We start from the raw sequence: 25999 nt of genomic DNA, 5'->3' as shown, positions 1-25999 counted from the left end.
AGTGATCCGATATTCAATCTTTGAACTTAATATTTTTTTTATAATGCATCTTCATCTCCACATGTAGTTCGGTTCCAATATATGAACTTTACCATTTATAAAACGCACGCAGATACTCATAAATTACTCGTCCCGGCCATGCGAGTTTGTTTGTTTTCCTCAATCAGACGCCGAGCTAGCAATCCTATAGGGCTATGTTTATACAATTGTCTGCCTTTGGTTTCCCGGTGGTTCTATAGTCATCATTGTGCCACGATCCTCATCACGCAGATGAAAAAAATATTCATTGATTTTTGGTAAAGACTATTATTTATTTTCAAGATTTATAAAACTATTAACTAAAACTATTTCAATGGATGAAGTAGCCAATTTTTGCGTTTAATGGGAGTAATTGGAATGTTTTCTCCGGATGTGGTAATACTGTATTTTTTTACAGCATGCAGCAGGTTTTTGGAATCACTTACCGCAATACCGTATCTTCGTATATCAAAATACGGCCTCCAGTTCGATTTGCAATATAGAGTGAAAAATAACATGTAACAACAATAACTAAATGGTGTTATAATCAGTGCTGGCGCCATGTCAAAATCTGAGCGAGCGTGTAAATTGAAAGCAAAAGATATTTCATGCACGGCACATTCTTCTACCTACTGACATACCTGGGAATTTCCATCGATTCCCGAACTCTGTCCAGTTGCGACCACATCGTCTAAAGAGTGCATGGCCATGCTGTGAATTAAATAAAACCTATTACTAAAACACCACTTTTCTCTTCCGTCGATGTTTTATAGTGTAGAAACAAAGTTAGTGAAGGAAATTAGCAAGCCGAAGAAAATCGAGTATCCACGTGGAATACATATCATTCAAAAATTTATATTCTAAGAAATAAAATTTCGTTTTCACACGCTCACGACAATAAATGAGATATGTATAGGTGCAAAAATTCCTTCTAATGATCACTATCTTATGTCTTATGAATATAGTCAACGATATCTTAGGAAAAAGTTCTCTTCCACCTGAAAAAAAAAACACATTTGTTTTCTCTTATGCACAACTATGGAGCTTAAGAAAGAAACACTGAATATCAATTTGATTGTATTCATTTAATGGTAAAAAATTTCTTGTGAAATAACAAATAATTGAATCTAGGAAGCACTATTTCTCAAACCAAAATCGATTTATTATTTTATAAGCACTATTACGTTTTTCACATGATTGATACGTATAAGATAATTGTATATAAAGAATATAAAATTCATCGCTTTTCTGTCCTCGTAACTGGATATAACCACGTCAGATTTTCCATTATACGAATAATGATACAAGTTATTTAACCATGCCACAATTTGGAGAGATTTACCTTAGGCTATGGGTGAAAATTCATGTCAACCCTCTAAAAGCAGGACAAATTTATCACATGGCTTATATTCCATTAATCAGACATAGCAATTGATGGAATAACTCAAATTAATTTCCCATTCAAGGAGACAGGAAACTTGAAATGTATTATATTTTATTTTGTAAATATACTCAAAAATTGTGTGTGAGAATAAAAAAAAGTATGCCGTATTGTAATTACTTTTAATTATTTTAATAAATAATTTAATTATTTTAATAAATAATTTAATTATTTTAATAAATAATTTAATTATTTTAATAAATTTTAGATATTTCACAAAATCTCTAAGAATAATTCCTGTGCCTCAGGGCTATAAAAGTTTGATGAAATATCTTTTACAAAACTTGAAAAAAACAACCAATAAGCCTATTAGTTATGTTTGCTCGAATGTAACCGATATGCTTATTGGTTGAATTTTTCAAAATTTATAAAAACTTTTCTAAAACTTTTATAGTGTAATGCTGGCGTTAGAGCTAGAGATATGTAACTTCAATTTTTGCATGTTTTAGTGTACTTTACATATATTAACCACTTAACGATCACGGACGAGATATCTCGTCCTAACGCGGATGAAAGAAATGTATTCCAGCTCTTTCTGGTTTTTTTACCGCTTTTTCATCCCCGCGAAGCTTTATTGTACCCCTATGATCGGAAGTTGCTTATTCCATGATTTTAATACTTCTATTTAGGGATTTTCTACCCACATATAATGTATTTTTCTACTATATAGAAAGATACATTATGTAAAAAAGAAGAGCACATAGGGAAGGTGGAAAAAGAGAGGGTGGGGGAAACGAAAGAGAAAACTACTAAACACTTTTCCCCCTTCTATTTCTAACATGCGAACAAGAAAACTAGTTACTTTATCGCTGATACTTGAAATAGAGATAGTCCAAATTTGTTACCAAAAGCCTGTAAGTGAAGGGGGGTTAAGATTACTGAAAATCATGAAAAAATGCCAGGTTGTTAGTATCACCATTGGCATTGTCTGGGACCAAAAAATTATAATAAATAGATTAATTAATAAAATTCAATTAGATGTTTCATCCCTCTGTAACTACATACATCCCCCTCAAAGTGTCCCCTTAGAAATGTAAATGCAAAAAATTATGTTTTCTTCGTGGTGAAATGAATAAATATTCCTGTAACTGTATTATTCAAAACTTATTTGTATTTTTATTTTTATTGTAAGTGTAGAGTGCTTTCGGTACTTTAAAGTACCACGTCAATTAATTTGCTGTCCGCTAACTAATTTTTAGAAAAAAGTATTTTTTTTTGTCATTTCGAAGGCTTAGAACTAAAATTTACATGATAATTTTTTCATTTTTTTCATAATGTGGTACTGAAATTGTTAAAATTGGATTTCAAAGTGCTAAACAAACTACATAATGATAATGATATATAACAATACATGTATAATTCACTTTTTATTAATTGAAACACCAAAGCAATGTCACTCCAAAAAAATAATAGATAGGACTATAGCCCCTCACAAGGGTAGGGCTGACTTTTCACAAAAGTAGGGTTTGCTTTTTCACAATATAAATTAACTATAAAAGCGCCTGTGAAAAGTCTAACTGGGGGGGGGGGGACGCAAAAAATCCCAGCTTAGAACCCTGCTCCAGGATGATGGGGCATGGATAGGACAACAGCACTGACGCTAATCTTCAATAACACAATAACAGTTCATATATCACTAGCTAGAATGTATTAGAACGATATTCACGATTACAACGTATATTGGCTTTACATATATATAATGCGATAACGCCATATCGCATTCAATTCATGTTACACGCCGCTGGTATGATGCATAGACTCTTGAAAACAATATCAGTGCAAAGTCCTTGCTAATGGAAAACGTGCCTAGATAAGCGGCTATGACCGCGCGGACACGGTGTGGGAGTTAGATGAGCCTGCGAATATTTCGGTAACGGCTGCCTATGTTGGTTACTCACGAATAGCGGTGTCAAGGGTATTTCCGGACCGATTCAAGCGTCAACAGCCAACAGTTGAATGGAGTCACATTTAGCCGGTGAACAACACATATACCTGATGGTTACTCAGTAATGACGTATGATAGTAGCGCAACTGATTCAACAACACCAGAGTAATGCTATTAGAGCCATTCAAACATGCAAAGAGACAGTGCTTGATTCGGCTTTGTCGGACCGAATAGATTGGCCATTTTCATCGCCAGATATCACTTCATCGCCAGAAGAACACTTAAACTGGACCAAAGAGCACCGTAAACAGAAGCCATATGGACCGAAAGGCCCTCAAAATAATGAATCAGTTCTTAAAGGAAAACCAGGGCCATGTTAATGCACGAGATTGCACCAACATGTCCCAGGGATCTTGTAGATTTAGTACAATGATTTTCGAGAGTAAATTATCTTTGTTGGTAGAGAGCTAGGTAAATGGACTCAGAACTTCACTTTGTCTGAAGGCTCATGGTGCTGTTAAAATGGCCTTGTGGAAATGATAAACGGACGCATGTCTTACTCTAATAATACGAGCCCATTTTTTTTTTATCGTAATCTTGAAATTCAACTAGCAGTCCTTTGGTGACGATATCATCGTGTGGGGGCGACTACAAATATAATGGCTTTATGAATCTGAACGTTTGTGGATTTAGTTCCACTGAGTCTGAAAGCTGTGATTTTTTCGGAAACCGATCTTTCAAAGCAGTAGATGAATCTTCCAAATGAAAATTTCACTCACTGTTTTGGCATTGTTCACAAAAACCCTTTCTATACAACGATATCTGATATCTGTCTTTTTAAATCGAATGGCAAAATAGACCAAAATAAAAAGAAAAGAAAGAAAGAAAAGAACTATATTATAGTTATTAATGGTATTTTCAACAAAATAGACCAAAAACGAGAATTCTAATTAAAGTAACGCTACGTAAGAGGGAAATATTGTTTCGAACTAAAATCAGTTTCAACGATAGCAAAATCGATTCGCAAAATCGTAATTTAGGTTACATATGAAAATGAGGTCGACGCCAAGGTTTGCGTGCACGCCTGAAACATTGCTCTTGAGAGAAGCGGGCAACAGTTAAAAATTATCCTCCGAGCGCAATAATTCAAGCACTTTTCTTTATTGTTTTTTCTCTACGAACAGACTATCTTTTCATTGCTAACCATCTGCTACTGACTATTAGGGTCAACATAATGAAAATTTTTCTTCACTGAGTTGGACTTTCTCCAAAAATAAATTTCCTTTGTAAAATTATATGCTTGCTTGATGCACTATAAAGTACGCATTTAAAAGAAACATCATTAGCTTCCATACAAAAACAACCTAAAATATGCACAACAGAAAATATATGCTTTTAACTTTATAGTTTGAATATTTTTATGAATTTAACGAACTCGCGTTTGTGATGACTCCCTCAGGATTTATGAGATAAAATAAATTTGATTCAAGTCTCCTTAATAATTCAAGAAAAAATTAAAAAACTGCGATGACTTGATGAGAGAAATTTTAAGGTAAAATGTATGACTTGGCAATGGCATGAGAAAATAGTTATACTTATCAAAACCTATTGAAAATATATTAATGTTTTTTACCCTTGCATTGCTTGCGTCAGCAGGCAGTTATATATATAAAAAAAGGGTATTGAAACACAGTGTTTTTATGGTACCAAAGAAAAGAAGAAAACCATCGAACAATAGTGATTTTGTGAATACGTCTAAAGCTGGATCCACACTTGCAGCACTACGCAGTTTAAACCCGCAGAAAAACAGGTTTTGAGGTATGGCCATCAAAGCGCGGGCTATTTCGATGGTCGATTTTGCGTAACCACTCGTTTAAAACCTGTTTTGCGTTGCTCAGAATCACGTAGCATGGCGGATGTAAACCCCCGGCTTTTTAGGGGCTTAATATAATTATAGTTATGAAGAAGACATGTCAAAAAAGTTCGATGTTTTGAAATTTGCGAACTTTTTTAAGATGGAGAATCAGCATGTTCACGACTCATTTCAAAGGGGGGGGGGGCAGCGAGAAACGCATTTTCTCATGAATTATATAGATTTCCGGAGCTCTGTTTTTCCAAGTTATGATTCGTGTTTGCTAAAACAACAAAAAGGCAAGTGTTAACTTCTACTAGAGGGTACGTTAGAAATCTGTCGCATGCGTGCTTTAACTTCCCGTCACAGGAGAGCTTTTCAAAACTTGGCAAGGGTACACAAACACACACACTAAGTAATGTTTGGCGGGGGGGGGGGGGGAGTGTCCCAGCCGCTCAACGGAAATGACACATTTCCACCAACTGAGAGTTAGGAACACGATATAAAACATTTTGTTGTCTTTTTACTCATCTCTTGTAGGGAATTTAGAATATCTTGAGAGAACGGATGATTTTTTTTTACTTGCATAGGTCTACTTGAAACATAATTTTTGTTAAAAATGTATTGATCTAAAAGGAGAAGAGAGAGAGAGAGAGAGAGAGCTGTATATATATATATCAGAAAAAAATTTAATTAGAAATACAAATACAACGACCACAACAGGCAAACTACCCAACGTGGTGGTTGAAAAAAGATTCTCATAAAAATATGGATGTCACAAATATAATCAAAATACAGCAACCCAATATAAAAGCATATATCCCGAAAGAACTGCCCATAAAAAAGTTTTACTCAATTTAATTATTTATTTCATGTATGTATGTATTTGTGAGGTTCGTATTTGTGTTTGTCTCTGAACATATAAATGAAAAATGACGAATGTTTTCAAGAAGTCATCACATAAGATTTCATCATATTTGATTTAAATCGGACGTATGATTTTGAGTTACATTGATTTTATCATTGGTTTATCATTTTAGAGAAATACCATCAAAACAACTTTTTGAAGTGAATACGTCTTTTAAATCGCCTTATATACGATACTGGGAGCATTCACAAGAAATTGCGTGACAAAATTCTTTAAACGCTCATATCTCAAGAAGTACCCAACTCAAGTCAGAAGCAATGGCATTGTCAGATGCACGTCACAAACGTGCATCCAGTGATATCCCACCGGTTTCAATATCTCCTCTGTACCAGGCCCCCCTGCCCTAATTGGTAACACATTTTTTGACGCTGTATCTTGAACAGTTCACAATGAAAATAGACGACATTGGTATCGTTGGTTAGATATTCCAAAGACAAAGCCGATGATAATGACATAATTTCATTATGTCAGTACCTAACACGCATTCAAACAAAACCGTATTTTTTTGATCGAGGCTTGATGAATGTTAGAAGCGAAAGACACAGCGAATACAGTCATCGACCTATCTCCGGCTATTTCGATAACGAGAAGTCTTAGTTTACTCGTAATATTATCTATCAATGAATCTATATGAAGTATAATTTGTGAGTTGTAGGGTAGCCGCGTTTCATAGTATGACTGGATAATACCCATTGCACAAGGGTTGATAACCGTTTTTATTCTTTTATTTCGTTCAGTGACTAGCATAATAAGTGTTTACTTTATGTTAAACGCACCATTTTCTTTTCGTTCACTTCATTTCAACGCTAGATTAAGCCATGTCACTAAATTTCTTGTACCAGCGCATATGAGTGAAAGTACACTTAAAATGATTAAAACGCTTATGTTTTCGACGAAACAGCTCATTCTGGGTTTAGTACTAGTAGTCTGCATCATTATATTGATGAATACTTTTTGTATGTATTCATATAACCATTTCTTGAATGTATTCGTGTTAACAACTCTTTATCGTAATGTCAATAATTTTCTGCTGACGAGTATGTGATCGTGAATCGGGTTTTGAAATTAATTGAAACTAATGAAATTATTAGGTCATGAAAAAGATATAAGTATCAGAAAAATCTCTATGAACCAAGTGATGCATTATGAATGGATTTATGTTTATATAATGTATGTATTATTTGTGAATACAACCATTTCAAAAATTGTTGAACTTACGCTGATATAGATTTTCTGCCGCAATTGGGGGGTAAAAACATCATTTCATTTCAGTTTTTGAACCAATGATTCATTAAAACTAAAATGCGGTTACAAATGCTTCCAATGTTACTTTTGGAATACTGAAGAGTGGTTAAAATGTAACCATTTGGCTTGGCACATAACCGTATATTGTAACTGCGGCAAATATCATCACTGGATATATCGACCAGTAATCGAATAGCATTGTCACAACTCTTCTAGGTTGTGACGTTTGAACTGACATTTAAATTTGCTCAGAAACAAGACATCTTAACACAATCCGTAAAAGCTTGAGTGAAAACATAATGGCTTCATAGAGAAAGTTTGTGGTACTTTTTGACCATTACTAAAATTCACTGAACGTTTTTCAATACATGGCCGCAACAATATACTAAATAGGGGTGCTCTTTTCATATAGATATGTATAATTTTTTATAAATTTTTTTTGGTTAATACTTATTGTTAAATGATGTTTACCATAATATGTCTTCCGTGTGACCCAAATAATGTCTTTGAGTCAAGGTCGCATGATTATGAAGCACAGCTACAGCTCCCACGTAGTAAACTATTTCACCGGTAGTCAAAATGAACAAATTTCGAGCTGGATCAAGCCCATGATATCCGTGACTGCTTAAGTTAAGAAAATTCATGATTCAAATTCAGTAATGCATATACGATGAATGAAAGAATACACAAAATTCCAACCATGTCTTAGAACAAAAATATGAGTCGTGTAGCTTTGTCTTGCCTACTTTTTCGTAAATGAGATAATTAACTGGACTTGTGAATTAAAAATTTGATGAGACAACGATATTATAATTTGTAAAATTAAAATCATAATTCATCTCCTTCCACACGTTACGAAAAATAACTTAAGCATATATACATTACATCAGTCGGACAAATTAAGAAACCGTTGACTTTATACAAATGCAAGGCCACAACAGGCAAAATTCCAAACGACTTGGCTGAGAAAAAGATGTCCACAACAAATACGGATGTCATATATTTCTAAAATACAGCAACCCCCAATTAAAAATGCAATTACAAAAACTAGAAATAATATATATATATATACATGATAAAATATTATACAGGGTGGGCAAAAAGTCCGTAGAAACTAAAAATTCATAAAAACCGGAAAAATAACCGAAATAAAAAACGGTTTGCATCGCTAGGTCACAGGAATTTTTTTAGGACGGGAGAAAACCCCTAAAAAAACAGCCGATAGGTGGTGCTGACGTACATAAGTCAAAGAAAAGATACGCAAATAACGAACAGAATGCCTCCAAATCGTTTATTACAGCAGTATCTGTTCCACATGACCACCACCGCAGGGAATAACACATTGCAGACGAGTCACAAATCCAGCAACCGCAGGGTGCAGCAGGTCCGCATACACGGTTTACAACGGTGAACTGGTTGTGGATTAGGAGCGCAAGTTCTTATAACCGTCTCATTTGCATGAAAAGTTCCACTTTTCTAAGTGGAACTTTCTTGGTTTTTTCTTCTTTGTTGACCTCAGCAGAGAAAGGGCAACAACTTTGGTTTGGGTTTTTTAAGACAGGGTGTCCGTGTAAAAAGTTACTTTTTAATTTTAATAACTACAAAATCCCTCGCAATATGAATGATGTATCTGAAGTTTACACGTTATTTCGATACGTTTCCTAATTGGAAGTATGCCTCTAGAATCAACGGTTCACAAGTAATTCGTGGCAAGGGGAGTTAGCCATGCACCATGTATAAGCTTATATGCAGTCCAAATCGATATACACGTACAGTAGACGCTCGATAATCCGGCCGTGCACTGGTCCGGCCCATCCAGTATTTCGGTGTTTTTAGGTGGGTTTTCTTCGAGCATAACAGGAAAACATGTCACTGTATGTATGTGCGCAGATGTTATTTAAATGGGTTTTTTCAACTACCTTCTAGTAATAAGGCGATTTTGGTAATAGGCACACCCTGGTCTGATATGTATTGGATGAGCGAAAGTCTACTGTATTTTAAATTGCATCAATGACGTTTGAACTGTATGATGTGCTGAGCGGAGTTTAAGTATGAAGTGCAACCGCGTTGAAATTTAAGAATAACATTTATAAGGATACACCCATGCGAGATCAAGACGTTTACTTGGAGACATGCCACCAGACAAGGCTCGCTGCTGTGCAGCGTCCAACGATGGTGCGTCTCTATGACCTTTTGTTGGAGATGCGCGCTTTCGTTCCCGACTTGAATGCCCCTTGTTCATTCTGGGAGACTTACGGACGGAAGGTTGCCGTCGGGTTGCTGTTGGCGAAACTTGAGCTGCCACGGTCGCCCTCGTTTCTTGAATGGCGGATTGGATGGGGGTTCTCTCTCTCGGCATGCCTGCGAAAATAAGTTGCATTTATGACGCGTGACTTCATTTACAATCTGCAATATGCAATTTAGAATTTGCCGTGTTAGATACGCATACAGGTGATGTTGGCTAAGTAAATTAGAAAACGAGAACGTAGAAATGTATTTTACAAGTCTTATTGTACATCTGACGAAATTATTAAATATTCATAATGTACAAAGATTTTCTGATTGTGATTTTGAATACCTTGTCTCAAAATACACTACACTCTAATTTATATTAATGCCATATCACATAAGTTCCATCAAGCATTCAATCATGGAACGAACATTAAACTTTTCTGGGTATCCAGTCCCATTAGGAATAGTGGAAAATAAGAATTCACTGTATACTACTTGAAATACTTAACAAAAGTCTCTTGAATAATGTTTTTTTTATCACCATCTGCGTAGCGTTATTGCAGAAGTACAATGACTCGGTTAATAACCAACTACATATTATCGACAAGACCCTTCTGCCGCTCTAAATAACTGTCAGCGCTACTGAGTCACTAGACATCAAGCTAGAGAAGAATTAGGAAAAAGACGGTATAGTTATTTGGCTGTGAGTAAGATGGTTGCTTCATGAGGAGAGAGCATTATCTAGAACGATATTTCTGTATAAGTCCATGACCATCAATTATGAATTCACCTTGAGTTCATTATCATCAATATTTTATGATCAATTTTGGTCAGAGCCATAATTCTCTCATACATATCTTATTACTGTTATCAATGCAACTGAACTTATTTTTCTGAATACATCAGAGCTTGATTATTATTTTTAACTTGAAATAAGTTTTATGATGTACAGCGTATGTTTTTACATTGGGAAAAAAATCATTGTTATATTTATGATTACTAGTAGGGGAGTATATGTTGTTTTCAAATTTTTCATCATGCAATGCTATAGAAATGTTATTGCTTATTGGGAAGTATCGTCCAATAAAACAGAATATTAAATTAAGTCAAACTCATATACTTGTGAGAGAAGCATCATTACAATAATGTAACTCACCCGTGAGATTCGGAAGACTTCCACCTTGAACGAGGGCACTTTGCCTTCCCATTTCGGTTGTATCGTTAACTTCCATGGAGAAGTAACCTTCTTCATTTTTGTCTGGCAAATCAATATGGTCAACAACTTCTTCGGTATCGATATAAAAAGTTTCGCATCTCTTCAACTCGTGTTTTAGTTGGGAAAAACTTCGTACCTGGAATGCGAAATTTAGGAGCAATGAACGTATGCTCTAGATTTTTACACAAGGCAGTCTTCTGCTTCTGCTATGCTTGATTATGAGGCTTGTACTCATAGTACGAATGGCTCGTACGGAACCGTACAATCAAGAAGGGATCCTTATACATACTTTTGCAGAAACTGATTTCATGATGACATATGCATATCAGGATATAAGACCAGAGTCACAATCTTTTCAGTCCGCGGACTAGATATACGATATTTCAGCCGCTCGCGTGGCAGAAACTTTTATTTCTAGGATGACCACATGATCGTCATTTAACGGGATATTTCCGAAATTTTGACCACTCTTAACTTTTTTTTTCAAATGTCTCATTTTGCTCATTATTTTCAACGAGGCTTATAAGATTTTTATTCTTTACCGAAATCAAGAATTAAGATTATTTTCAAGGATTATAAATTATATTATGAAAATTATGACCAATTGAGATTGTAGTCAATTCATTTCACACATTTGTCAAACATATAAGTGTTTTTGGCGAATTACATTTTTATCCATTGTGACTTTTGACAATTTTTCTGGCTGTAATCGACAACTTTACTTGCCTTTAACTATTTTTTTTATCTATAAATGGCAACTTAAGCATTAGACAATGTTTTGGCTACAATTGATGACATCCCACATGGATACCGATTTTCCGTATTTTTATAAAGGAAATATGGTCAACCTAGATATTTATCGCGTTGTGTGTATTGACACTTTTCTATCGGAACCTCTAATACAAGACTATCCGGAAATCGGAGATCGCTCGCTGCCTCGGTTAATCACCTATTTTTAATTTTCAACTGTGGACTTTAAATAGCCACTAGTCAGATTGAATCGTAAAACATAGTAATCAATACACTCCTATGCGATCGCAGAAGTCCTAAGAATGAGGAGCAAAAATTTTTATTAGTCACTCTGTCCCAGGCATTCCACGCTAAGAATCTAAGAACTTATTTTATAAACTAAGAACTAACTTTTAATCCCCGATAGTTAGACCACAATAATAACATGAACCTTTGACTACAATTGAACAAAAGAATGTTAAATCACTGCCATACGCAAAAGAAATAGGATTGCTACTTTTTATTTGTATGAAGTATTATATATGTCGGTGTACTACATCCAGCATTTTAATTTGCAAAGACGTTTGGAATAAAGACATTTGTATTATATTTGGGATAATTCGGTGTTTCAACTCCTTAGAAGAACTTCCATTTCTAAAATTTTCTTAAAATTTCATTACCTTTTCAAAACTTTTCTAAACCAATGCAAAAAAAAAAAAATCGTTTTGAAGAATTGCGATAAAACCTTCATAGCCAATTTCATTGCATGCCAAAAAAATAAAAAAAGAACCGAATAGGTAGAACATACTGATCGCATGTAAAAACCTATTGTCAGATTTGCAGAGAGCCATTTAAAAAAGTACTCAAAACCTAAAAAGTGGTTAAAAATGTATGACTTGTCTGGAATTTGATGAAAGATTGTAGTCACGCAACACCGCGAGATCTCATTTAGCATGTTACGCATAAATTTACTCCAGAATCGCCACTCCATAATAATCTCTACGCGTGAACATTTTGTAAAAATGACTTTGAAAGTAATTTATGAAAAAAAAGCATCGAGAGGCTACAATCTAAAACGAATGCACATCAAGTTCTAACTGTACATAGAGAGAGAGAGAGAGAGAGAGATAGAGAGAGAGATAATACTTTAAAACTCAGTAAATAAAAAAAAAATAAAAATCGAAAGAAAATTTTTTTAACTTGGATTAGCAGAAAATTTTTATTTTGTAGAAGCTGTGTCATATTATTACGAGTTTGTAAGTACAACTGCTTATGCATCCTTTGCACGCTAAGTTAGCATAAATTTTAAAAATAAGTGAATAGGTAATTCTTCCTTGGCGCAGAATGGAAATTGAGAGATGGATTCGCTGTCTGGAAAAAGGTGGAAGAATACAGATTATTCCAATTCCTATGTATTTTTTTCATCCAGGCTATTTGATGGTACCATTTACATAGAAAAACAGGGGCAGCTCGAGCGAGGGTGAAAGGGGTGCATTGAACCCGGACGGCAGATTAGGCTTTAGTTAGATTCGAAAATTTTGAAAAATTTCTAATAGTATAAACTCACATGACACATCACACTTTTGAGTCATTCTTTGACAACGAAGATGTTGAGAAGACCTGAGGGAACTGACAGGTCTTGGGTCCGTAATACTACGTACGTATGCTCCTTATGAATGTACTCTGTCATAAGGGGTAAGTATGGATGTTGGTGCTCCCACGGAGTAATTTTTCTGGAACGGTCAATTAAAGACAAAGGGAAAATTCAGTTTCCTACTTGTCCTGCTCTGGATCATAAGAAATACCATTGAAACAAATTTCCTAATTAAAGTGGCATCATTATACTTTCTCTTTACAGGATAAATGCAACTAATGATGGCTCATCAATGAGAGCTGTAATGTGGATCAAGTTATCTGGTATAATTAAGAACAATAAAATAATTCTAAGAATGCAAGAATGTTTCTTCAAAAGTGGGATGTATGGTCACGGACGTTTTGTTTAGTAAACAATGGCGTGCGGCTTTGTACTAAACAAAAATCAGGTATATCCCAGAGTCCCCTAGATTAAAGCCCTGTCAGTCTCCTGCCAGGATTGTCTTTAGGGCATCACACAAGCAGGGCCGTCTTAATAGCGTCATAGGCGCCCGGGATAATTAATTTATCTGAGGCCCTACCTGGAAAATTTCAGTTTCCATTTTTGTGAGGCTCTCTTCTTTTGAGGCCCCCGGGCGGTGCCCGGGTGAGCCCATGCGTTAAGACGGCACTGCACACTAGGTTTTACTCCCAGGCGGCAAGTAAGCTTGAGCCGTCCCTGTAAAACATCAAAGTATTATCTCAACTTCCCGTATTGTCAATGTTGTTACTGGCAAAAAATTACATTATTCATTCAAAATCACCGTGAAAACATTTTACTACTATCCGCATTCTCTTTATATGTATGTGTTTTATTTCTTAATGATTAAAATCTACATCAAGTTAAACGTTCCTGCATTAGGTTATCAGTCAGAAAATTGGTTTTAACGATTCATTTTCCATTACGTTGCTTTCTAGGTCATTCGATTGATCTTATGATTCAAGTAGAATATTATTAGATAAGCTTACGACGAGACGAGAACAAATGATTGAATAAGGGAGAAGCTTATATTGAGCAATCTGTCTTGGAAAATTACTGCATCAACTCTTTTTTATCTTATGCTTTCATTCGATGATACCATATAAATGTCGTTACTAAGATATAATTAAGGACGCTAAATGAACTTTCTTTTCGTATCCATACCATCTGCCATTCGAGCGAAGAGAATGGTAAATTAACATTTGACAGTGATCCATCCTTTGTGAAGCTACTACCGAGCACCTGTCATGGAAAATGCAAAAAAAGAGAGACCTTTCTTTTAAATTTTTTTAGTTCATTATAAGAATAATGGTTTGTTGGGGTTTTATTTTTTGAAGCTCCTATATATATTCGTTACAGGTCACTATGGATACAGGGTATGAGAATAAGAACTTCAGGAACTCACAGGTAGCAATTTAGGCGGAGAAATCCCATGTGGAAAGTTCCAGTGATATCATAGAAACCAAGAGAGCTTTTGTTTCCCAACACTCATTTTAATATATTTGCTTATAGATTGAATAACATAGCACAAAAGAAAGAGAAAAACCGCATAAATTGCAAAATATAAATCACAAAACCACTAAAGTTTTATCGCTTTAAGTGAATATCAACTTTTAAAATGATTGCTTTAGCATTCTCATTAAGAATTCCATGGTAACCCTAACTAATTTCGAGGCCAATACAAGGTTTTTCTGAAAATTTAATTTCTAAAAATTTCAGAAAATAGAAAACCTTATTTTCCTGGACATGAGAAGCGTTTTTTTTTTCAAATACACACATACAATATCATACGCAGAATGATTTAATTGTTCTTGCGTTAACATTTTCCTCCATTTTTATTGACTAAAATATTTTAAATTGAATTTTTTACCAGAATTTTCACGTCATATCACAATTGAACACTAGGAATTTCGGACCCATACCTTAAAATAATCATGAATACCTCTCTTTCTTATGGTATTTTTGTTTTCCTGTACTTTAAGTAGGGCAAAGCAGGATAAGGGTACGTACCTTGTGGAATTTTGACAACAAAAATATGGAACTTGAAGAGATAATGTTTTAAAACTTTATGAAACATAGTTTCATAAAATGAAAGTTACAAACAATACAATACAAATACAGCGCCACAACAGGCAAACTGCCCAACGAGGTGGCTGACTTAAGAACATCATGGATCCCCGAGCCATTTTTTTGGAGTCCCTACCTACTACTGCTACACCACACATGCACCCCCCCACGGAACCCCCAACGAATCGATACATGCGGGAATGTGCGTGTACGTGTAGTGCAACCTGACGTAAAGTTTGTTTCGGTGTAATGCTTTATGTGTAGTGCTGTCATCTGCCCCCAGTTTTTCTAACTATGAGTGAAGTGTTATGGTTGAATGATTTACCGTTGTAGGACTGTTGCTGTCTGTGGCGAGACTTTTTAACGTGGAGATCGGCTCGCATTTGCGCCTTGAAGTTGGGAACCACAGAAAACCAACTTCAGCCGACCACCACTGTGGGGTTCGAACCCGGATCCTCGCATCACGAGTCCGACACTATAACCACTCGACCACCACAGCGGCTGTAATGAAACATAGTTTCATATAGTTATGTTCGATACCCATATTTTTTATGGGCATCTTTTTACCGCCCCTTCGTGGCAATTCGCCTGTTATGGCCTCTGTTCAGGCATCCCTCTCTTTACGCGATTGATTGGTTCTACAAAATGATCACGTATGATGAAATCACGTAAATGGAGTTAAATTTAACAAGGGTAAGATGGTAATAGGGGTTTTTATTTCAGGAGGATAAGAAAAGAAGAAAAAAACCCCAGCTTCAGCAACAAAATAATTTTATTTTGAATGAATTAATCATTCAAACTCGTCAATTGGGCAGTATGAATGAATTTAAGACTTTACTTCTGTCTACCTTCACTACTTCTGATTGATTGTAGTGAATGTGTGTTTCCTTTTCTGAAGAGCCTGATGTGATGAGCTGATAACTTTTTTAATGAAAGCAGTTGAGATTCATCAGCAGTATTCTTGACTAGCAGTATTCTTCGTCTCTTTACAAAAACTTTAGGAGCAAAGCTAGAGAACTATGAATATCCCTCGAAAAATATGACAATTATAGATTCATTAGGATCGTTTTCTTCGATTAAAGTTCTGATGGCATTGCCGATGTGCAGGGTCGCAACTAGGGGGGGAGCAGGCGGGTCTCGTACCCCGGGCGATAGACCAGAAAGCAAATTTTATTTTCAAATCTCTCCTTGAACATTACAAGGGGGCGCCAAAATGCGCACTTGCCCCGGGTGACCGAGAACATAGTTGTGGCTCTGCCGATGTGTTACCAGATGTTGCTCATTAGTGAGATGGGTTTGAGCGTTTCTTTCCCATTTATCTCATCTACATCCATAAATCCAATAGATTTTTTCATTTTAATTATATTGTACTTCTATTTTGCAATTCCATTTTGAGGACTGGAATCAAATTAATCAAATTTTGTGGATCGCAGTTTCTGAAATCAACTTTTCAAAATCACCTTATAGAGAAATCGCTTTAAAGCGAAAGATACCGTATTTGTACTTATAACTCTATATATACGAAGGTTTTTAACAACTGGCTGTTGCGAAGATGAATTTTCGGAAAGAGAAAATTCAACTGCCTTTGCGGGGAGAATCAAACCCCCGTCCTTTCACTTTCCGGGTGAATTCCCTAGACCACTAGACTACAAAGGCAACGAATTTCTCAATCTTTCCTTGGAACTCGAGTGCACTGACCGGGACGTCCATGGACGGCCGGACCTGACTCAGGCCAAGCTCACAACTGCTGACGCTGCCACCATGAATTTTTGAAAAGAGAGTGCGCACACGAGCTCCAAGGAAAGATTGAAAGATTCGTTGCCTTTGTAATCTAGTGGTCTAGGACGTTCACCCGCAAAGTGAAAGGACGTGGGTTCGATTCCCCGTAAAAAGGCAGTTGAATTTTCTCTCTTTCCAAACATTCATCTTCGCAACAGCCAGATGTTGAAAACCTTCGTATGGTAGAGGAGAGTAAAACGTCGTCCTTGCGTAAATGTATATAAAATAACATGTCCTGACTGATTCATCATCGAGAAGAAACCACTGAAGCTATAAGTGTGAAATTTGGTCAGAATTTTCAATTTAAGATGACTCACAAAGAAAGGGTTTTCAAAACCCCCAAAGGGGTCAAAGGTTACACAGCGAAATCACGCCGAGCCGAAACCCCTGAAACTTCATATTCTTAGCCGCCTTTTTAAATCGCTCATAGATAGCAACGCTCTTAAGATAGGTAGAGTTGAATATTCTAACATCATCACACTGTTCGACAGAGAATGTTCTTCATAATAACCTCGAAAGTTCTCTTCAATCTTATTCACAAAAAACTGAGATTCTTCTTCGAAAAATTACATACTAATATGACAGAATCCTATTTTACCTAAAAAATTGTAGACGTCAAAGATGTTATCAATAATGACGATTTCTTAAGACACTTCAAAACGCATGTGTTAACTTGGTCATAGTAGCATTTAATTGCCTTCCTGCCAACAGCAAATAAATTGCGTGTGTACTCTTATCTACCTTCCCCTATATGATTCAAATTTTAAAAGATTGCTTAATTGACCAGTGGTCACCACACAATTCAAGGTTAACAGGTCTGAGTTTTAATTGCAGTTATGGTATTGATGCGAATGTGGAACCAATTTTAACCAGTTTCCAAGTGTACATTTTAGTTGGATTACACATGTGATTTATAAAATGACCATGATGGGAAGAAACGAACTACTATATCAGCAGGAAAAAATTCAATTATTATTGCTAATAATAGTTTTATGCCTTGATGAATTTTCAACATCATAAGATGAAAATTTTAACTAGGCTATCATTTGAAATTATTGTATTTTTGACCACAAAGGTAACAAATATTACATATTCTATCAACCTTGCTGCATGAACTATCAACGTGCTTTTTTAAGATTTCGTTTAATAAAACGAAAACATTGACATTCAAAAAATAACGACTTGACATTCAAAAAATAATATAGTTTTCGGCTGATCTTAAAACGGCTATATAGTCTTGAAGGCTGCAGCTAACGGCTCACCGAGCTTAGCTAACTTAATTAGGAAAATATTGATACGTTTATATATATAATTCTTACCCTCGAGAAGTCATAATTCCCTTTCTGAATAATATCTGCGCGCACTTATTCAATGCTTCAAATTAGCTTTAAGTAATAGATGTAGTTAAGTAGATAACCTAAAGTTGAAAATATACGAGAAATGATCTCGTTTCAGTCGTTAATTCGTAAATATATATGATTTCTGCCGAATTTTAACGAGATTTTAAATAATCGAGAATTTCAAGTTTCATTAGCGAATGAGAGATAAAACTCTGAATTTATGCATCATTTTCTCGAAGATTCACACTTCGAATATACTGTATAATGTACATATTGATTCATTCTAACTTCCACCAGATGGTTATCCACACGCACATTAGATAATCTCATTATTCTTATATCGTGATATCATGAATTTCCTTTTAAATGCCATATTACGTGTTCCTCATCATCATCAACTCAACTGAAGCGATATAAAATCCCTTTATTCACATCAAAAAGCTTTTATCGAGCTGTTTTTAGCATGACTGCTCTTTTTTATCCAGCCCTTTGAATAATTCGATTTTGTGAAGTCAATCTTTCATCGATACATCGTAAACTGTAACGGTGCTGTTTTCTAGGTTGAAAGAGTGCCTGTTATTCCACGAGAGCTAACATGTTCATCTTATCGACATTTTTTTTCATCTACTTAATATCGATACGAGCAGCCTCCACTTGTCATCTCGGTCATTCTTTATAACACCAGGAAAAGTAACAGAGAGAGCTTTCTAGCGATATTCGTGCAAATATATATATAAAAAGGTGACCACTATCATTAATAAAAACGTCGAGTTCATTCTTGTTTTTACTCTCAAAGCCCGTGTATACACGATGATAAGCTTGTGCTACAGATCCCTAATACACCAGGGATTTAGTAAGATGATGTGTAGAATATATCGTGTTACTATATATATAAAATTCCGTATTTATGTTTGATAATTAAACCATAAAAATGATGTGCCACTTTGAATGTGACTGAAATGGAGCTTTATAAACGGAAAGAAAAAATTATATATAATTTTAAATTATTATATATGTTTTAAAATTATATATATATATATATAAATATATATATATATATATATATATATATATATATATATATATATATATATATATATATATATATTTAAATATTTTATTAATTATTTATTACATATTTTTTTAATTATTTTTTCAACGTCAACTTTCATTTTTCAATAGGAAATATCAAATATAAATTTCTGCAGCAAAGGAATAAATGAATTTTTTATAACGATAGATATAAAAGTAAAAACAGATCGGATATATTGCACGAAGGGAGCGTAAAAAATGAAACTTAATGACGGGAAATATTGCGTATAAAACTGACTTTATACCCTCTAGCCAATGACAACGCGAATATCGCGTTTCATATATTCTATAAAATTTCGCGGGGTGCGCTATGATCGCGTTCTATATTACCCCGCGATTTTGTACAGCGAAATGCCAAATCCGCCCGTGCCTGGGAGTGGGGTGGGTGGGTAGTAGAGTAGAACAGTGGTGAGCAAACCGTGGGTCGCGACCCAGTGGGGAATCGCGGCAATGAACTAGGAGGGTCGCGAGAGATTCTTCAAAATAAAAACTTCCAAATAAGAAATTAATTTTTATTTAAAAATATGTCAAAACTAAAGAATGCCTTTATTCAGCTGAGCTAATAAAGTGTATAAAAATATACACCATGTATCATACAATGTAATTTTATAAAATTCTACTTGTACAATAATGAATATATATCGGCACCGTCATGCCAGAATCACTAATGTGTAATGTGTTTGCAAAAAAAAAAACAAACAAAAAAAACACACACACACGTGGGGAAATAGCGTTTGACTGTTTATTCTACCCATGTTACTCTTTGGAAGTTATTTTCCTAAAATGTTTTGTAACGCGTGTTTCAATGGAGAAATGGAGATAAACATTCACGTTTTAGGTAAAACTTGGATGACAAAATACGTTATCCAACCAGCTCTTAAAAAATGGAAAAATTGCACATTCGTGCTTCTGGCGCACATGCGTGAGACGATATCAAATTAGTACTTTTACGGGGTGACTTATAGAGAATCACCCGATTTAAAAAAATTCTTATATATATTGTATATTACATTTCTTAAAAATTAAAAACACAGAATAGAATGATAAGTAATATGTGAATATAAGGGGGAAAATGTGTCTATGTTTTATGAGCAATTTTTTTAACGGTCGATTTCAAGTGTAGAATCATTTTGAAATCTGATGATTATTTTAATCACCCTGTATACGAAAATCAAGGACCATACACCTCGCTACACTTTCTCCTTGCATGAGGTACACTAAGTACATCAAAAAATAAACTAAATAATATTTATATGATATTAAAAAAAATTGAATATCTTTGGAAGTCAATAACACCTCATTAAAGTCGAAACAAGCGTTCCGAAAAGCGCTTTCGGGACAGCACTAGAAAAACATCGGAATGTACTGGTAAACCGGAACATATGGTCAGCCTATGTGGGGGTCACCGATAAAGAGAAACTATTGACCAAATTTCGTATTTAAAGTTTCAGCAGTTTCGGCTCAGCGTGATTTCACTCTTTAATCTTTGAACTCCTTTATGAACACCTTCTGGTTGGATTATGAAAAAAAAACTCTTCTTATAGTAAGCAGTACACTCACTAAGAAATCTTACTTCAGACTTACATTATAAAATGAAACTACTGACCAAATTCATATTTATAGCTTCAGCGGTTTCGGCTCGGCGATGATGAATCAGTCAATCAGGAAACGTTATTTTATATACAGAGTGTATGACATTTTAGTGGTGAACTGTTGGTCCTAGAGGCATACTTCTAATTAGAAAAAATTATCCAAATAATGTTCTGTTCTCAGATATGCCATGAATATTGCAAGGGTTGTTATTAAAATAAAAAAAAACTTCTTATATCTTCCCCGTGTGCCCAAAAACCCAATTAAAACATTACTGCCCTGTCTGTCCTGATGCCAACTAAAAAAATTACACGTTTCTAAGTGCAATGTTCACAGAGATATTGTGGAATTCGAATATCTCAGTTAGAAAAGTGGAATTTTTTTAGTTTGCATCAAGAGAGACAGGGCAACAATTTTCTAATTGGGTTTTCGGGCACACGGGGACTGTATAAAAAGTTAATTCTTTTTGTTTTAGCAACTATACAACCCTTTGAAACATGAATGACCAATATCTGAGTACTACATGTTATTTGGATACTTTTTCTTATGTGAAGTATCCCTTGGGCTAACGGTTCGCCAGTAAAATGACATATGCCCTACTGCCTATGCACTCTGTATATATAGATTTCTAGATTCTCAATGCATATCAAGTTATAGATCATAGATCTATAGATGATTCCAGAATTAATCAGATTAACGCAACTTGTTTGACTTATCGAGAAGACGCATTTTGGGATTACTTCTTTTTTCATTAATCTTATTATTATTTCAGAGGAAATTATAATAACAAATGTCGTTGAAAAGCTTGGATATACTCGAAGTTAAAAATCTGGGAGAGAAAATGCATATTTATCTAATGTATTTTCCATGTTCCTGGGGCCTATATCGTGTGGTGAGATTAGTTTTCAACTGAAATGAGTTACGGTATTAATTAATAGCAATAAACGTATTAAGTTTGAAAAAGTATTTACGTAATTTTTGAAACGTAATTCTTTCTTGGAACCGTTTCACGTGCAAGCTCGATAAAAAAAAGTTAAATGAATTATTTTCTTGGAATGGAAGATCTCATAAAACACTCATTAATATAATTATACATACTTAATACTAATTGAAAGGGAAATCCAAAGCTTAGTTTTGAGCTGATGCGAAATATTAAATATGTTTTCAATATTACGCCTTCATTCGCATAAATAATAGTTCACCATTATAAATGGTTCCTAAATATGTGATTTCTTCATAATTTTTTTCGTGCTTTGCACACACTTGTAAATTTTTTTCTATTACATATATCCTGAAGTGAATTTCCTGAAGACAAAAAATATATAAATTTCTTTTTTTTTTAGTTCCATTCAAGCAGAATTACTCGGATTTTTGATTGATTCTGTCATTTTTGTTAAAATAATTTTCTACAATAAAAATTTGATTGCGTACATGTAAACTTATTCGGGGTTCGTTTCATATATTCAATGAATTAATTACGTTACCGCGGATGTAACTAGTACAGTACACAAAAAAACTGTGAACATGTTTGAGATGATATTCAAAAATTAAGGGGTGTCGCGATCCCTGAATACGATTTTTAGAAATGACTTAAAATTTTTTCATTCAATTGCAAATCAAATGTACAAATTTCGTGTTAATTGGTTAATTTGTTCTTTCAAAATGAGAAAAAGAGGCATACAAGAAGAAACACTTTGAACAATATTTTCAGCTCATCCATAAGATAAAAAAAAACTACTGCACCAAAAATTCTGAAATTTTATTAGGAATATTCATTTGACATGTGATAGTAATTGTACCTCCAATTTCGCAATTGACTAATAGTAAGTATTTTTTTTTAAATGTTGAATTCAGATTTTTTTTAAATTTATGTATTTATCAAAATTAACAAAATTTTAACGAATGGTCAGATATCCACTTTTGAGCTTCATTTTACTAACACATGTGAAGTAAACGTTTCTGCAAAATTTCAGAATTTTAGGTGCGAGTAGTTTCTTAAAATTTCAACGGATGAGCTCAAAAACTGCAATCTGAGAAAATTGCTTTCAAAGTGTTTTTTTCTTCGATTGACATAATTGTTTTCATTTGATTTTCAATTGAATGAAATATTTTTGAAAGTAATTTTTAAAAAATCGACTTCAAGGGTCATGACATCCCCTTGAATAAACGTTAATACAGCGTCCACATTTCTACTTAGCTGCAGACATTATTTTCATATGATGAAATGCTTATTGAACTGAAAACGTATTCTTACTAAAGTAAAAAAATGTATTGAAACATGGTTAATAAATGCACTAACAAATATTTATATCCGTAAGATATACCGAAAAAAAAAAAGCTGTATTACCTCATCTCCATTTTGATTATACATTTTCTTAGCCTGTCGCAGCCTAATCGCTTGCCCCAAATCTTCAACTATTTCTTCGAATGTCTGCGTAGTCCGCATATTGAGCAACACTCTGTTGAAAATAGTTGGATTTTGGCTATTAACTACAGTTATTGTCTTGCCCTCGTTTTGAGCCGGAAGAGAGCGGCTTCTTAGATTTTTTGGAGTCCGGACTCGCCAATCACGATATGACCTGGCATCCATGGGAGAAACTGGCCGCAAAAGTTTTATGTCTTCTTTTCTTAAGGCGATCGGTAGGTGCGATCTTGGTGGTCGAGCACGGTTTCCTTGACCATAGGCAAGTTCTTGGAAGTTTTTAGTGCCGGATACCACGTAAGAATATCCGTCTAGTAGATCATCGAGATCTGTTACTTTTCTACCAGTTAGGGTAAAAATGTATCTTACCCCATGCGGTATGTTTATTCTTTGAGTTAGGTAATCACACAAGGCATCTAAGGATATGAAATCTTTTCCCGGGGAAATAGATACTTTCGCTCCACTGTAGAATGGATCACCATTTTTGTAGAACGTTATCATCCGAGCCTTGGGAGGAATTATCGGTTTCGGAATTAGAGGAGGCTTTGTCGCTTCCCAACGGTGAGGCATTTTTCCAACAGCCGCCATTCTGGATCTCACTCGCTTTCCAGTTTTTCGTCGGGCCACAACAGTTATAGCATTGCCACTTCTGCTAACTCTCCATCGGCAACGAAAATGCCCTTCTAGAGTTCCTAGCTTGAGATGATCGGGCAGCTCTCTCGCTAGCATCTTGGAATGTGAACTGCTGACGAAAACGCATGGTGGAAAAAGATGGACAAAGCGATGTTAATAATTCTCGGATCCTAAACTTCTGACCAATCACCTGGAGGTGTCGTAGCACGTGTGAAGGTCAATGAAATATGACATCCACCACGTGACTGAATGTTCCACGCCCTCCGTTCCTCAAGTGTTGTTGGGTGCTACCCTAGAGGATAAGGTGACGCGCGATGAGGTTTGAAGGGTTCAATGAGCTGCAATAGGACTTAATCGGAAGCCGATGATCCGGAGCATTACGTTTCCGTGCGCTGCGCGTACATCCTTGATTGTGAGAGTAGTTTGAGAAAAGAGGGGGACGAATCCTTTCTCACTGGTTAAGGTGAAATATTGTGCGGGAGTGTTGTTTTCACCGTCGACATGGAAACCATTAGAACCTAGTCGCTCTTCGAATCGATTCTAATCAGGAGGATATTTACGGATACTGAGCGATCAGATGGGAAGCGCATGTCGGCACGGGTTGTGGTCGAACTTACTCAGTTTTTAACATTATGTTTGGATATTGATTTCAGTCGAGTGGTGGAGTTCGTTGGGCAGTCACAGCCTCTTTGTTCCTTTTTTTTTCACATTCTCTCCTCGTTTTTTTCTTTTCGTTGAATCTTTGACGGTTTCTGCTGGTCGTCGGCTCTGGGTGTGGTGTTAAGCAATGATGATGATGATCGTGTGTGTTTTCAGATAGGCCGGGCGTGGTCTGGCGCTTCATGCTTTACAGTCACAGTTAAACAACCGTGACTCCTTGTTCATCAACATAGTAGCAACAGTTGTGACTTAACTCTTCAGGTTGTTTCAGATATTTGTATACCCGCTGTTTCCATTATACACCATGCTTCGATTATACTTGGATTCTGCGTTCTAAAGGAAATTAAATTTAAATGTCCCGTTTTATTCGAAATAAATTAATTTTTTCTTGTTCATATTTTTACATTTCAGAGAACAACAATGCTCAGAACATAGGAATTCTTTTCAGTATTTGGTGCAAACCGTTGAAAAATAGATATAAAATTTTCTTCATCCTTTTGTATACTTATATTTGTAATACTAATATTTTTCAACAGAATATTTAACAAATGATGATTCAAAGGAAAAAAATTGTTGCAGTGGTCAGTTTTTATGGAAATAAGAAACATGCACTCCGTGGAAGTGTAAAATGCACTATTAGGGACTGTTGGTAAAATCACATTTCGCTAAATTCGGCATATTGATGTTCAAAGAAAAAACATCATTCAATAATCACTGAATAAAAAGATTGAATGTTGCAGACATTTAAAAAGATAGAATATAAGCTTTAAAGCGGGATAACGGTAAAGACCTAAATCAACAGCTGGAATTTGACGGATTTGTTTTGTCACCTTCACATAGGAGCAAACAGGGCCCATAATGGTCCAGAACTAATGAGAGTAAAATAGAAGAGAAAAGAGTCACGCTATTTTTAGTTTGTTCAAGATAACATATGCATAACGTTTGGTTCAGCTGTATCAGCGACATACACGAAATAAAAAAATCTTTTTCAATCTCGGAATCGCTTCCGTTTTTAGAACGTGCTCCGCATGATTCCGGGTGATTTCCGACAAACTGTCTGCAAAGTTTACACGAGTTTGCAACAGATGAAAATAGATTTTCTCCTAAGTATTCATGTAAGGAACGTTTTGTGTATCACGTAACTTATTTTTCGTCTCGGTGTCAGCACGTTTTCAAGAAACCACACCTAGACTTTGGCATTGTTGAATAAGCAAAAATACATTTCTGCAGCTAAATTTCTTTTGTTGGGGAATTAAAA

The 25999-nt window shown here is 35.1% G+C and overlaps 1 protein-coding gene across 1 annotated transcript in view; it reads right to left on the bottom strand.

Annotated features, from left to right (window-relative positions):
- The window catches only part of LOC149085475 (echinoderm microtubule-associated protein-like CG42247), a 63243-nt gene extending 38770 nt beyond the window's left edge, over window positions 1-24473 (bottom strand). The window contains exons 1-5 of the mRNA XM_089233492.1: window positions 23374-24473; window positions 10758-10953; window positions 9469-9730; window positions 7841-7990; window positions 660-729 (exon numbers count right to left, since the gene is read on the bottom strand). Coding sequence (XP_089089618.1) covers window positions 660-729; window positions 7841-7990; window positions 9469-9730; window positions 10758-10953; window positions 23374-24177 — 1482 coding nt within the window. The 5' untranslated portion in view covers window positions 24178-24473. The remainder of the gene's footprint in view (window positions 1-659; window positions 730-7840; window positions 7991-9468; window positions 9731-10757; window positions 10954-23373) is intronic.
- Window positions 24474-25999: the final 1526 nt, after the last annotated feature.

The sequence above is a fragment of the Pholcus phalangioides genome, unplaced genomic scaffold (assembly GCF_987345545.1).
Source record: "Pholcus phalangioides strain wild (caught in Gottingen) unplaced genomic scaffold, Ppha-v1.0 ptg000007l_1, whole genome shotgun sequence".
Classification (NCBI taxonomy): Eukaryota; Metazoa; Arthropoda; class Arachnida; order Araneae; family Pholcidae; genus Pholcus; species Pholcus phalangioides.
Note: the sequence above shows the minus strand (reverse complement) of the source record. Positions and strands in the feature narration are given on the sequence as shown.